This window comes from Falco biarmicus, chromosome 4 (genome assembly GCF_023638135.1).
Source record: "Falco biarmicus isolate bFalBia1 chromosome 4, bFalBia1.pri, whole genome shotgun sequence".
Lineage (NCBI taxonomy): Eukaryota > Metazoa > Chordata > Aves > Falconiformes > Falconidae > Falco > Falco biarmicus.
This window is the reverse complement of record NC_079291.1, coordinates 40,728,000-40,741,754: the sequence shown is the minus strand read 5'-3', so window position 1 is coordinate 40,741,754 and position 13,755 is coordinate 40,728,000. Positions and strand designations below refer to the sequence as shown.

At 42.5% G+C, this 13,755-nt stretch overlaps 1 protein-coding gene across 10 annotated transcripts in view; it reads right to left on the bottom strand.

The window, feature by feature from the left end:
* The window catches only part of CACNB2 (calcium voltage-gated channel auxiliary subunit beta 2), a 255,178-nt gene that overhangs the window by 101,768 nt on the left and 139,655 nt on the right, over positions 1–13,755 (bottom strand). Inside the window, exon 1 of one of the 10 annotated variants that reach the window (XM_056334821.1) lies at positions 9,773–10,135. The exons of the other annotated variants lie outside the window; for them this stretch is intronic. Within the exon in view, the coding sequence (XP_056190796.1) occupies positions 9,773–9,805 (33 nt within the window). The 5' untranslated portion in view covers positions 9,806–10,135. Of the gene's footprint in view, positions 1–9,772; positions 10,136–13,755 lie in introns of those variants that run through there. 10 annotated transcript variants of the gene reach the window in all.

Below are 13,755 nucleotides of genomic sequence, written 5' to 3'. Positions count from 1 at the left end.
ACTCTCATTTTGGATTTCTGCACCAACACTGCTTTGCTTGTACCAGTAAACAAATACTTTGATTTAAATTATTTCTTTTTAATAAGAAAATCTGCCAAGGTATTTGGAACAAAACACAGAAACTGTCTTAAAGTAAAAGATGTATTAAAACCAATGCTTATTAACTTCATTTGACTTGTTCATAAGATCCAACATAGCACTAAGACTATACTGCACATCATAAAATACAGTACGTTATTTGAGCATTTTAAATGCCCCAAAGTCCTATGCATCGCTAAATTAAAACATACAGACTCACACTGTGTTGTAAATGACAAATGTATAATGAAATGTGCACCAGAGAATTTCTCAGTTCTCTGTTCATTCTTTCAGTTCTCAGAGAAAAGCTTTTAAAATTGCTGATTCCTATAGTCCTGTAGTTACAGCAATTTTAACACCCAAGTTTCACTAAATTTTCTCCCTACAGAAATTTTAGACATCAATCTGGTCACTGATGGATAAAATAATAAACAAGCTTGTCATGGCTATCATTACCCATCTCTATGTAAAGAGAAGATCTGCTGAAAAAAGAATTGACTCCTACAAAAGACAAGCTATACCCAGCATCTCCTAATTCTTATTTATCAGCTAAAGTTGTTACCTGGGAAGTAATATGTAGTAAAAGTAAACAAACAGCACTCAATTTAGTCAGTCCAATTGCCCAAGAGCTTTTTTATCATTTAGAGAAGATGTCTTCATGAAGACAGATACCCACGGCTTTGTTAAAGAGGTAGATGGATATTTTTCTGTGATAGACTTCCTTATGACCAATATGGAATAAAAATAAATAATAGGTTTAGTCTCATCAGTTATTTCTGAATTGTTCATCAGATGTACTTGTTATAAGCAACTGGAAAACAAAAATGTATTCCCAAACGGGCATAAGCACACAATCTCAACTTTCAAAGGCGGGGGGGGGGGGGGGGGGGTGGGGGGTGGGGGGGTGGAGGGTGTTGGAGAAAAAAAGAAAAAAGGAATTGTGCCTGGAAGTGATTATCAAAGAAGTTTCAGATCATATAATCTGAAACAGGATTTTTGCCCTTTGGTTTCCCGGTGTGGAAGGCTCCTATCAAAGTTACGTTGGACTATATCCAGTATCCAGCCTGCCTGGCTAGGAGTACTTAATAGAGCTGTTTTAACTACTGTAGTGTTGAAAGGTCAAGAGAGCAATAAGCTATCTAGGCTGCCAGACACCACCTCAAATACCGTCGATGGGAGAAAAGTAGCTGCACTACCCAGAGTCGAGCATCTAAAACAGGCAGTCTGCCACACCAGGGAGGCAGGCGCATACGGCAGACAGCGTGAACATGCCTTTTTGACTTTAGCTTTCCATATGTGCTGCAGGGGAGTCACGATTTCAATTTCTCACATAAAACATCTTGCATGTGTATCCCTTCTGCTTACATCCATCCCCACACTAAACAACATAGACATCAAAATGCATGTTACAAATACTTAACTGGAAAACAGACGTTTAAATAACTCCATTGTTAGAGGCACCGCACTGGGGCCTCTGCAATATCTAGAATTTTCTTGTACTGTATTTGTGCACAGCACATAAAAGTTCCATTTCTTTAATGAGGGACATTCAAGCTACCTTTTTCTAAATAGCTACAACTTTCCTGTGTAAGGCTCCACCCCGAGAGTTATAAATTCATGACTCTCCCGTAAAGATCGGCTGACAGAGTTGGGGTTGTGCATCCAGCCTGGAGAAGGGAAGGCTCCAGAGAGACCTTTCAGCAGCCTTCCAGTACCTAAAGGCAGCCTATAAGACAGCTGGAGAAGGACTTTTTCCAAAGGCATGCAGTGATAGGACAAGGGGAATGAATTCCTCACTATGAGAGTGGTGAGCTGGAACAGGTTGTCCAGAGAAGCTGCGGATGCCCCATTGCTAGAAGTGTTCAAGGCCAGGCTGGATGGGGCTTTGAGCAACCTGGTGTAGTGTGAAGTGTCCCTGCCACAGCAGGGGGGTTAGAACTAGATGATCTTTTAGGTCTCTTCCAACCCAAACCATTCCATGATTAAAACAGGCTTGCCGTTAGTGTATTTTACCCACAAGACTTCTCTAGCTACATAGGTCTCCTGACACCTCATTAAATAAGAATTATGAATAAGTGGCATAACAGGGAGCAAGTTGTAAAAAGAAAGCCTGGAAACATATACACACATGCAAGTGTGCAGAGGAATTCAAGATACTTAAGTACGTTGCAGCTACATAAATCAGAGAAGCACAATAAGTTAGCTTGTTTGTTAGCGCTGTGCTGCCATAGCTACATTATTATGGCTACATCAGGCTCCATTCAAGGTCCTCACTGGAAAACAGCTGTATCTTTTATATCAAGACCTATAGATCAGATGACAGTACAGAAAAGAAAAACTCATATATACCTGATCATGAAGTTATTTTTTTTAAAGTTCATGCTGGCTCACTTCAGCGAGGTAAACTGTCCAGTATGAGAGGCTGATCAGTGCTTTGCCAGGACATAGGTAGAACCAGATTTATTTCCTTCAGATGGAAAAAACACGAAACCAAGACCAAGCAATTTAAAGACTTCATCAAGACTTGGTGCTATTGACACACTTAGAAGCCAGCTATTCCCAGATTCTGAGAAAGACTTCCTTCCCTCCTTCCTGCTGCTGTCTCACAAATAGAAGTACCGAGCCACCTCAAGCAGTTCCGTGGAGAGCACACAGAGACAGGCCTCTCCACTCATCTCCACCCTTTTTTTCCACCAGCACTTACTATGAGCTGGAAGATGAAGGTAAGAAGCACAGGAGGGAGCTACAATAAAAACACACAAACACAGCACGCAGCACTGGTGAGGCCTCACCTGGAGTGGTGTGTCCAGTTCCAGGCTCCTCAGTACAAGAGAGACATGGCGTACTGGAGAGAGTCCAGTGACGGGCCGCAAAGATGACGGACAGGAGCATCCCACATATGAGAAAAGGCTGAGAGAGCTGAAACTGTTTAGCCTTGAGAGGAAAAGGCTCAAGGAGGGGATCTTGTTTATATATATATACACATATACACACAAAAATACCTGACGCAAGGGTGCAAAGACAACAGAGCCAGGCTTGTTTCAATTATGCCCAGTGACAGGATCAGAGGCAGTGGACACAAACTGGAAGCACAGGAGCTTCCCTCTGAACATCAGGAAACACCTTTTCACTGTGAGGGTGACTGAGCACTGGCACAGGCTGCCCAGGGAGGTTTGGAGTCCCTATCCTTGGAGATACTCAAAAGCTGTCCAGACACGGTCCTGGGCCTCTGGCTCTGGGTGGCCCTGCCTGAGCAGGAGGTTGGACCAGGTGACCTCCAGAGGGATCTTCCAACCTCAATCATTCTGTGATTCTGTCGAAAGTGTTCATGAGGCGGCTCACCCATCCCATCCGTGCATGCCATTTGTAAACATTTTGGTTTTGTTATTTTGCCTTCACATTTGTGAGGTGAACTGCACTGGTCCTGCCAACCCAACCCAATTTCCACACTCTACATCTTTTCCCCTCTACTCCATAAGCAGAAGTAAACTTGTCCCTTGCTATTTCATCACCTGGAGCTGGTCAGTGTGCTTGGTTTCTAAATGCCAGAAACAGTCTGATTTCTGCTTACTTCACAGGGCTGCCCCCCCCACATGCCTCCGGTATGAGCCTGCTTCTCAAAGACAGCACGCTAACCGCGATCCTCTTCCACAGTAAGAGGTACGTACGCTCATTCCCTTCCTCCACTGCCTCCAGACACCACTCAGCACTAAGCCAGTACAAAAGGATCCAGGTTAACTGCGGTTGTTGCTTTGCCTCATATTTCCTGTTGGAAATACCCACTTCTGAACGCTAATTTCTGAGTGGGGGAACCCTGTCTTTAATCTCTGAGAGCACCACATAAACCAGGACACTATGTTATATATATTAGTGCTGCGCTCTACTTGGGGAACGGCTGATCATAGACTCACCTATGAGACTGGACTTACAGTTCAGTGCCTCCACCTACAGCTTCCACAGAACTCCCCACCTTTTCCTTGCCTGCTTAAGTGCTGGATCGTGGGGACAAAGGTAGGGGAAGGCCAGACATAGTATAAATTCCTTCAATACAATGTCTAACGAAAAACATTCCATCCTCAGTCGGTGAAATTCAAATTAAGGAAAGGAAACAAGGAAAAGAAAGCTATACAAAGGTCAAACAGTAGTATCATTATTAAAGAATCTACTTCACATACACTACAGGAGGTTACAGTAAACACCAGTTTTCCTCCAGGGAAAGAATAGTGGTCACTACAACTGCACAAATCACTAACTGGAAAGCACACTGTGTGTCTTGGGAGTAACACAGAAATGACCAATACCTCTCCCTGAATGTGTTTATTAAGGTCTTCCTCTCTAGTGTTTCCCTATCCTAAACTGAAACTGCATTATGAGCCATTCTGCTACACAATCGAAACCAGCGGCTCTCCCAGGCTTCCATTGGGAGAATCCCAAATCTCATATGCAGTGCTTAAAACACAGCTGAGACATCTCTGACCTATTGGGGGAAAGATGCCATAAAGAATGACCCTCATTTTTCCAGTTCTGGACAGAAAAAACCGTATTGCTTCTACACTTTGGCTACTGAAGAGAATCCATGGGAAAAGGCTTGCTAAGGGTGACTGTTTCACAAACCGACATCCAGCTCTGGATTTGAGCACATTATTTTTCACGCAGAGCTTTTCTTGCTAATCACTCAGTTTCAGGCATGAGTAACTCCATTCCTAGTACCTATGTACAACATTTCCAGTCAAAATTAATCAAATACTAGCATTTCTTACATGTAAAGCAGGTCTTTTTCTAGCAATTTATGAGCTTTAAAAATTTAAACATCTGTCGTTAACAGAAATGAACCAAATATCACCTAAAATATAAAGGCAACAAATCAAAACATCAAGTGATTTGTCCAAGGATGGACTTATGGCTCTGCTACCTTTAAAGTCTGTACTTCCAGTTAGACTGATAAGTGCCGTACAACTTACTCATCTAAGCACAGCATTAAATGTCGCTGCCTTACACTGAACTAAGGTAAAGAAGGAAAATTAATTCTGAAATCTTAAGGTTACATTTTTACAGTATTCTGCCACAGGTAATTTGCAGAACTTTGCTTGCAATAATAAACTTGTAAGTCAAGTGAGAGGTTTCCAAAGAAGCAATCCTGATTTACGATTTTTAGATATGTTCCTGTGTTAATCCACAGTATAAAAATACTGATGCTAAACAGTTACACATGACTCTTTCCAATCTTAAACAACATCCTTACTATCTTTCCTCCCTTTGATCAGTTTCTGAAATAAGGTAAGTGGCGATGACTCAGAGTAAACACTGAAAACACATCAATGTGTTCTCCCTACTGATTTCTAGGACTTACAATAGCATATTTCTAAAATAGGTGGGGTTTTCCCTTCAGACAGCAAAATTAGCCGTACCAGCAATATGCCTGCCACATGCATCCAGAATCAGGGTTTGTCTGATTCACAAACAGCACTCAAAAAGTAACTCTTCTCAAACTTCAGTGTCATTTGACTGCTTGAAAATCTTCCACTCCTTTAGAAATTTAACAGACAGATTTTCATACTTTTAGAGGATAATGCTACCCTGCAGGACCCATGAGTATAACTGGCATCTATCAACATCATACTTAATATTCCATAAAAAGTGATCCATCCTGCAAGAGGACAGAAGCAAACTCAAAAGGAAGTGAAGATTTAATTTAAATAGACAATTTCTTTAAAAGTTTTGCCTGGAGAACACAAGTGACAAATGCTGGATTTCCAAGGCAACCAAAACATTTGCTCTGGACATCACAACCAATTCCCTGGAACTATAAAGATGTTTTCCAATCTTTGTAAGGATATTTTCAAAGAGATAAATCTATGAAGAGCAAAAGGGCCATATTTTGAGTTTCTCAAGAAAGTTAAAAACAGCTACTTTGATCAGAAACTTATGAAAGCAGCATGCAACAGACTGAACGGAATTCAATGGTTTTCCTTAAATGAACCCAATCATCAAGAAAATTCTTCCCTGCCTCTGACTTACTCTGCTATAAAACAGCTTTCCAATGACTGGGTTGTTCTCAAAAGAAATCCTACTTAGTCCTACGCGTACCACCACAGTGTCTTATCATCTTACTACAACAGAGCCCCAAGTTTCTATCAGGAAAGAGTACGAGGGGAGGGGGAGATGAAACACCAAGGTGTCCCACGCTCAGGTAGAGACAAGCCAGTGCCATCACCCATGGCCCACATACCTCCACCCAGGGTCCCCTGGAAAGGCACTGGTGGGACAAGGCTGGAGGCCTGGAGACGCCCAGTGTTCACAGCCCAAGCAAAGCCCACCAGAGGAGGCAAGAGCAAAGGCCCTGCAGCTATGGGAAATGTTCTGCTGGGCAAGTGCAGCCTGGGGGCACAGGAGAGCCAGGCAGGCCTCCCCAGCATGCAAGCAGGTTGTATTTCCATGATCCCTTATGCAGCAACTCCTAAGACTGTTGGGAGTAAGTTCTAGAGGCTTTTGCTTTGGGAGGTTAATGCAGAGTACAATTTACCAGGTAGCTGTGACAAGAAGCTCCCACTGTTCTCACAGGTTTATTTTACAAACAGAAAAATCCCTACACAAGGTATAGCCACAAATGAGATTGCTTGGCCTGCAGCTTTTTAGTTTCCTGTAATTAAACTGCTTACTGTAGTCAAAACACCTCTATATTTGTATATGGCATTTTAAAAAGGCTCAAAAAAATCACAAAAGATATTATACGTTTATTCCACCAGTTCTTAAGGAGGTTAATAAGCATCTGCTTAAAGTGCTAAAATGCACTTAACATCCTAAGTTAGAAAATTTATGCAAAAACTCATCCAAACAGGAGAGGACCACAGCCACATGGTTTTATTAATGATTTCAAAAATACATTTGTCACTATGTCATGAAACAACACTGTTGGTTTGGTGTTTTTTTTTTTACTATGCAGAGGTCATAAACTCCAGTGCTGTGTTTTAATGACTGATCCTTAAGTGATATTATCTTTCTTTAGCTAGGGTTTGCAGGAGATGATAGAAATTTTTATTATCAGTGCTGTCAGATACCTAGACTTAATATGCACTCAAGAGTAAACTAATAATACAAGCTTGTTTATATACAGGAACAAAAAAAAAGCAAAAGAGGGTACCACATGCAAATGCTGGTTGCATCAGTCTGTGGAGTTTTGCTTTTAAATTTAACTGACTTAGAATACCACTTCAGATCTTGTTTCTGCAAATGCATCTGCGTGCTCATGTGGACATGTCTGTCTGCATATGAAAATGTACGCAATGAGCATATAAAGTTCTAATTCTCTATTACTGTGTTTAAGGGTTGGTTTTTTAAAGAAGATTTTATTTAATTCTTCTAAGACATGTTTTAATCATGCTGTGCTTCTTTTTATCAGTAACCTGCATTCTAGGATAAAAATCAAATTTTATATGCATAGCTAGAATGCCTCAAACTAATTTAAAATTGTTTGAAATTATTAGTGAACTTAAAATTAAATCCTGAGATTTTTTACTGTCACTCTTTCTAGTCACTTTGTCCTTCAGTGACTCACAAGTAATTGTTTGTGTGGGACGATAAAACAAATGCCTTTTCCACAGTCCAGAGCATATGGCTTCATGGACTACAGATCTGTAACAGACACAAGTTTTACACAGATTCTAGCTTTTCCTGAACAACAAAATGGTTCTTTAAGCTTTACGTAGGCCATCTATTCAATTTTACTTACCACTGAGTAAAGCAAACATCTTGGTAAGTCTGGCTACCAAAACAGCACCAAAAAAGCGCATCCATATTTTCCCCTCAACAATCTTGCTTTAAAGAAAAACAAAGAAGAAAAAGCCTAAATGATATTTTGGTTTGGATTTAACAAAACATTTTGTTTGAACAGATAATTACACTTCAGTTCCAGGGACCTCCAGAGATATTAAAGAGAGAAAAAAAACAACCACACGGCCACAATCAAAAAAGGGAAGAAAAGAAGGGGAAAAAAAAAAAAAAAGAAAAAAAGAAAGAAAAAAGAAGAAAATTAAAAAAAAAAACCAAAAACACAAACCACACAATTCATGGTGGACTTGGACTTCTTATTTTCTCTGTTGATGCTTTTCCACTTTACTTAACTATGAAGTAGGAAAGGGACGGGAATGAGATGTCCAACCTCCCTGTGAAAGGCGCCTTAAACATTAAACTATCTTCGGTAACACAGAATACTTCAATCCTTTTAAAAAGCTGAAACACCATCAGGAAAAAAAAAATAGAGAGATACTGGAGTCCAAAACCCTAACACCATTCTTCAGTCATCTAGGTTATTTTCAAGGTACTTTAAAATTTCAGACTCAAAGCTTCACTCTCTTTAAACCAGTAACTACACAGATTAGAGACCGCACAAAAACCTATTAAAATGGATTTGCAACCCTCACAAAGAGCTACAAAGATGTAATGGATTAAAAAAAATAAATCAGTTCATCAAAAGCTTTAAAGTTGGAAACTTTCTTTTGCTTGTCAGTTTTTATAAACTAGTAATTACTGCAATGCCATGTTGCTTACTGCTTCAGAGAAACTAAGCTCTTTGCAGTTGCCTTGCTTGGTTTGTGAAAGTTTGTGTGAGTTGCACACACAAATGAGAGCAATACGCAGACAGCTGCATTTGAATTATTTTCCTCAACAACTCCTTCTACATTTCCTGCATCTCAAAACCATAGCTGGTTGGAATTAAAGAAAAAAATGGGTGAAAAATCAAAAATAACAAAACTAATTCCTTGAAAAGTGTCGTAGAACACAGACTGCCATAAAAGGCGCTTTCATACTTCAAAGAGCAACTTCAATAATCAAAACAAAACATTTCCAATTGCCAGTTACATGCAAAGAATGTGTCACTTTTTAACATGAAATTTATTTTGATGTCCTATAGTAGAGTTCATACACATTTTTTTGGTCTCATAATTTTTCTCCAAAGCTCCTCAGGTCTTGACCCGGTCAGGAGTGGTGTGTGGGTGGATTAATCCATCCAGTTTGCTCACAACAGGGCACTTCAGCCTCAGGCTGCAAAATTGCAAACTTTTCCGTCAGATACCAACACCATGCAATAGCACGGAGTTACTAGCGGTTTTCATCTTCTTTGACATCATCAACGTATTTCAAATGGCGTTTTACATAAATATTTAAGTAAAGAGTGACAGATTTTAATGTGGCTGTGTTTGCGGGGTTTTTTTAAGCTAGCTTATTTGATGGACATTACGTTACACTACAATGACATGTTTTGAAGTGTACAAAAGAAATGGTTTGGCAACATCCTCACAAACATACAGATAAGGGCAGTTTTGTAAGCTCCTCGTAGTCTACCTACATTACAAAGTATGAGACGAAGTCTGAATTATTTGAAAGCATGGTTTTGCTTAACCCAAACTCTGAGTAGCCTCCGAGTATTCAGTACTTGAATATTTTCAATATCACCACAATGCAACAAATGTGACAAGCAAATTCAATTTTATCTAGCAAATAGTATCTCACTACTTGAAGGACCTAAGGAAACTGTCATTTTTGGAAAGCAATTGAATTGGCCAGTACTAAAGTTCAACTACAGCGAGAACAGCAGTGAGAGAAATTCAAAGCTGCCAAATGAACTCTGAGAGACAGGAAACATTAAAAGTAAATAATGATTTAAAAAAAAAAAATCCTTTAGTTTACATCTTACCACTTCGTACTCCTCACTGCCAAACAGGTACATAGCTACACCTTCACAGCCGGACACCAGACGTCCAGAGCGCTCAAAACGCCTCAAGTAAGATCTTCAGCTGCATCTTCCACCGCCGTGTCGCGGCCAGGCAGGCTCTGCAGCGGCGGCACCGTCCCAGCGCCGCTTCCCACGCCCGGGCTGCCCGGCGTACCGCTCTCGGCCGCGGCACCCACCCCCTCGCCGCACGAGGCCGGGAACCGGCGGTCTGGCGACCTGCTCCGCAGGGGGAACTCCCCGGGCCGAGAGAAGCGGCGGCAAAGCGGCGCCCGGTCGGAGCGCGGCAGGGGGCTGCAAACCGCGGGGGGCGGCCGGGGCAGCGGCGGGGGGCTGCGGGCGGGCGGGGCTGGCGGGGCGCGGCGGGCTCGCAGCGGGGCCGGAGCGCTCATTCAGGCTCCGGCTCCTCGTCACGTGCTGCTGGCGCCGCCCCGATTGGCTGCCGGGAACAGCGGGGCCGTGGCCGGGCGAGCGGGACCCGAGGGCCGGTGGCCCGGGGCAGGGCAGCGCTCCTGCGGCGGGAGCGGCGGCCCGGGCGCCGAGAGGCGCAGGGAGCAAGTGCTGCAGCCGGGTGGGGCGCTCGGCTGAGCGAGCACAACGGATTCAGCTTGGGGGAGCACAAACCCGGGCAGCTCGCGCTCCGGGTCACCCGAGCTCATCTGAACTTCTCCCTCGCTCCTCTGCCAGTTCCGCTGAAACCCACAGAGCTACCTCGCTGTCTCGATTTCAAAAACTGAAGTCAGTCCGGGACGGTTTTGCTGTGTTTCACTCACTTCGCTGCCTCCTCCTGCAGCCCCGCTCGCCGAACGCAGCGCAGCCTTCCCGCGCGGCACACGGGGCAGCCCCGCGCCCGGCCACCCCCCTCCCGGCACCGCAGGCGAGGAAGAGTAACAGCAGCCCCAGAGCAGGATAAAACTCTAAAAAAACCCTTGGACACTAATTCGCCGACAGCATTCCCAATCTAATATTAAAATGGGGCTTTACAAAATCGATCTCATTACAGATGGTCTAGGAGTACAGCATGAAGGCAGCAGGCACAGGCACTATTGCCCTCTGGGGACGGCTGTCCTTCACAGCTGGGGCAGAGGCCACCCGCTGCCATGCAGTAACACAGCTCCGACCAAAACTGCTTTAGCACAGCCCTAGGAAATCCATCCCCTCTCTGCTAAGTCCACTAAAGTCCTTACAGTTCATATTGTTGCTATCACCATATCCCATCACGCAAGCTCTAGGAAAAAATTATGGAATATGTTACACCTGAAGGAGGACATTTGTGGGTGTATGCTTGCCCATTTATACCTATAATCATGTCAATATAATATACACAACATACCATGACAAGACACCACGAACACATACAGCATTGAAAACAGTTCAAGCTACTAAACTTCTCTTCCACAGAGGAAAGAGGACAAGACCTCTGTCCTAACCAAAACACCAAATGAAGCAGTTCAAATACATTATAAACATCCTCCGTGTTCCTCCCCCTGCTTATTTCAAGTACATCTTGTCCTGACTACCTTGGTTTCTTTGCATGAGTTAGTAAGATATTCTTCCCTCAATCTGCCTTCTCTGCCAAAACAGACCTTTGCTCCTCCATTGACTATATGTGCTATGACTCATAAATCTGGAATTTTTCTTCTGTATATATTCACAAGCAGACTTCAAGCTATGTTCTCGTGGAAATAGAAAATTGGAAAACAGAATAAATGAATTTTACTTCCAACCATACATTTACAAAATAGCAGCTAATCTGTCAGCTAAACAGATCACTTCAAATTATATCAACTGCAAATTAGGCTTGAAACAAGTAATTTCATAATATTGTGTTCCCAGAAAGTAAACAAAGCATGCACCATTCATGTATGTAGGTAAAAAAAACAGACATAAGACACCACTAGTGGAATGTTACAATCACTTGCCCAAGTTGCTTGCCACTATTGATGCTCGAGTGTGTTTACATACACTTACTAGTTTTAATGTAGTTGCCTAGGCTTTACTGCACAGCTTTTTTTTAGCATTAAACCACACCTGTCAACACTAGGCAAAGCTACTGTCATCACCCATTACTTCGCTTGTCTGATACACCTCTTACAAACAACTGAAATTTCGGTGCAGTAACTTGATTGCTCCCTTCTTGGCTCTCACAAACAAATTGGGGGGGAGGGGGTGGAGCTGGAATCTCACAACTGTTCCTACCATCAAGAACAAGGAAAACATATTGCTTTTCATGCATTAAAAATTATGGGGGTGATTTTTTTTTTAATAGTTTCATCAGCTATTGGGCATGAATATGAAATCAGGAAGGATTGCAGTTCACATCTACTCAACAGAGACTTAGGGCATTATTCAGACTGTCACCATAAGTCACTTTGATGTCACAAGTAATTCTCACTACAGACAGTACAAGCAGCCAGATTTTGGCAGCTTGGATGGTAAATAAACTGAATTGCTCATTGCTCTCTTGAAGTGAAACATCATGACAGGTACCCAAGTCTATCTCAGGGCTCCACAAAGCAAATATGTATATAGCTAATATAGTTCAAGAGTTAAAGTCTGCAAAAATGCCACCCCTGCTGAGGGCATTTAAACTTAGCACAGCACTTCTGGATGACCTGTGCTCCACTCCCAGCTAAGTGACAGTGGTGGGTTTTCTTTGAGCTTCCTTCCCCTGTGGCTCAATTGGACTGGCCAGCACAGGGCAGACAGCATCTAGCTGGTGCTGATCCCTGCACCGAGGCAGTACAGGCAAGAATCTCATGATCCATACACAAAGAGTGCACACAGAAGAGGAAATGGGAGATAGAGAAGTAGGTTGGAAAAAGGAATCTGGCAGCAATGCGACTGGAGAGGTGGTGGGAATGAGAAAGGCAGAAAACCAGAATGCAGAACAAAGCAGTGTGACTGTGTGACCTACAGGGAGAAGATGCTAAAAGCCATGCCAGAAGACAAAAATTAAGATTAGACAAGAAAAACATTCATGGTAGGCAGGGAACATGTGGATTTGAAAAGACTTGCTCAGGGACAGCTGGCTACCTGACTGGCCTAAAGCTAGGAGGTAAGCAGGGAATGGTAAGGGAATGGAGGTAAGCAGGGAATGGAGGTAAGCAGGCCAGAGATGCTGAGATGGGATGCCTGGGAAAAACTGGTGGATGAAGCAAAAAGGGGCTCCTGAAAAAACCTGTAGGGTGGAGACTTCAGCAAGAGACAAATTTTAGGACAGCAACAGACCTAGGATAAAGGCAGAAAGTGTAAAACCCACAGCAATGGCTCTATAAAAAAAGAAGGTGGAAACAAAACTAGAGGTGGAATTGCTCTTCTCTTCCACTGGTACTTTCCAGCAGGACATGTGCTTGAAGATGTATGACAGGGGGCTACACAGGCATACAAACCCAGCTTGATGAATAAGGTAGTTCAAGTAGAATAAACTGAACTACCCTAACTACCTGGAGGCTTGGCCATGAAAGTCAAGAGTACAATCTGAAATGATGAGTAAATCACAACAATAAAATAAGTCACTTCTTTAGTTTTTTACTATACACAAGCAATTTCAGAGCAGCCCTTGCTCATCTGTAGAATCCAGCACAGCAATAACAATTTTAATCTGTTAACAGAGGCAAGCAGGTACAAATGCAGGTGTGTCGATATGTGTGGACTTTTTTTGCTCTGACTGCTTCCGTAAATTTTGTTCCTTTCATAAAAATCTATTAACATGTATAATACCTGATGGGATGGAGTAAAGAACATAGAGCCACACTCTTCTCAGTGGTGCCCAGTGAAAAGGCAAGAAGCAATGAACATAGATCGAAATATAGGAAATTCCACTTAAACACAAGGATTATTTGTGTGTGTGTGTGTGTGTGTATGTGTGTTGTTTTGTTGGGTATTTGTATTTTACTGTAAGGGTGACAGAGCACTGGCACAGATTGCCAAGGGACGTTGTGGAG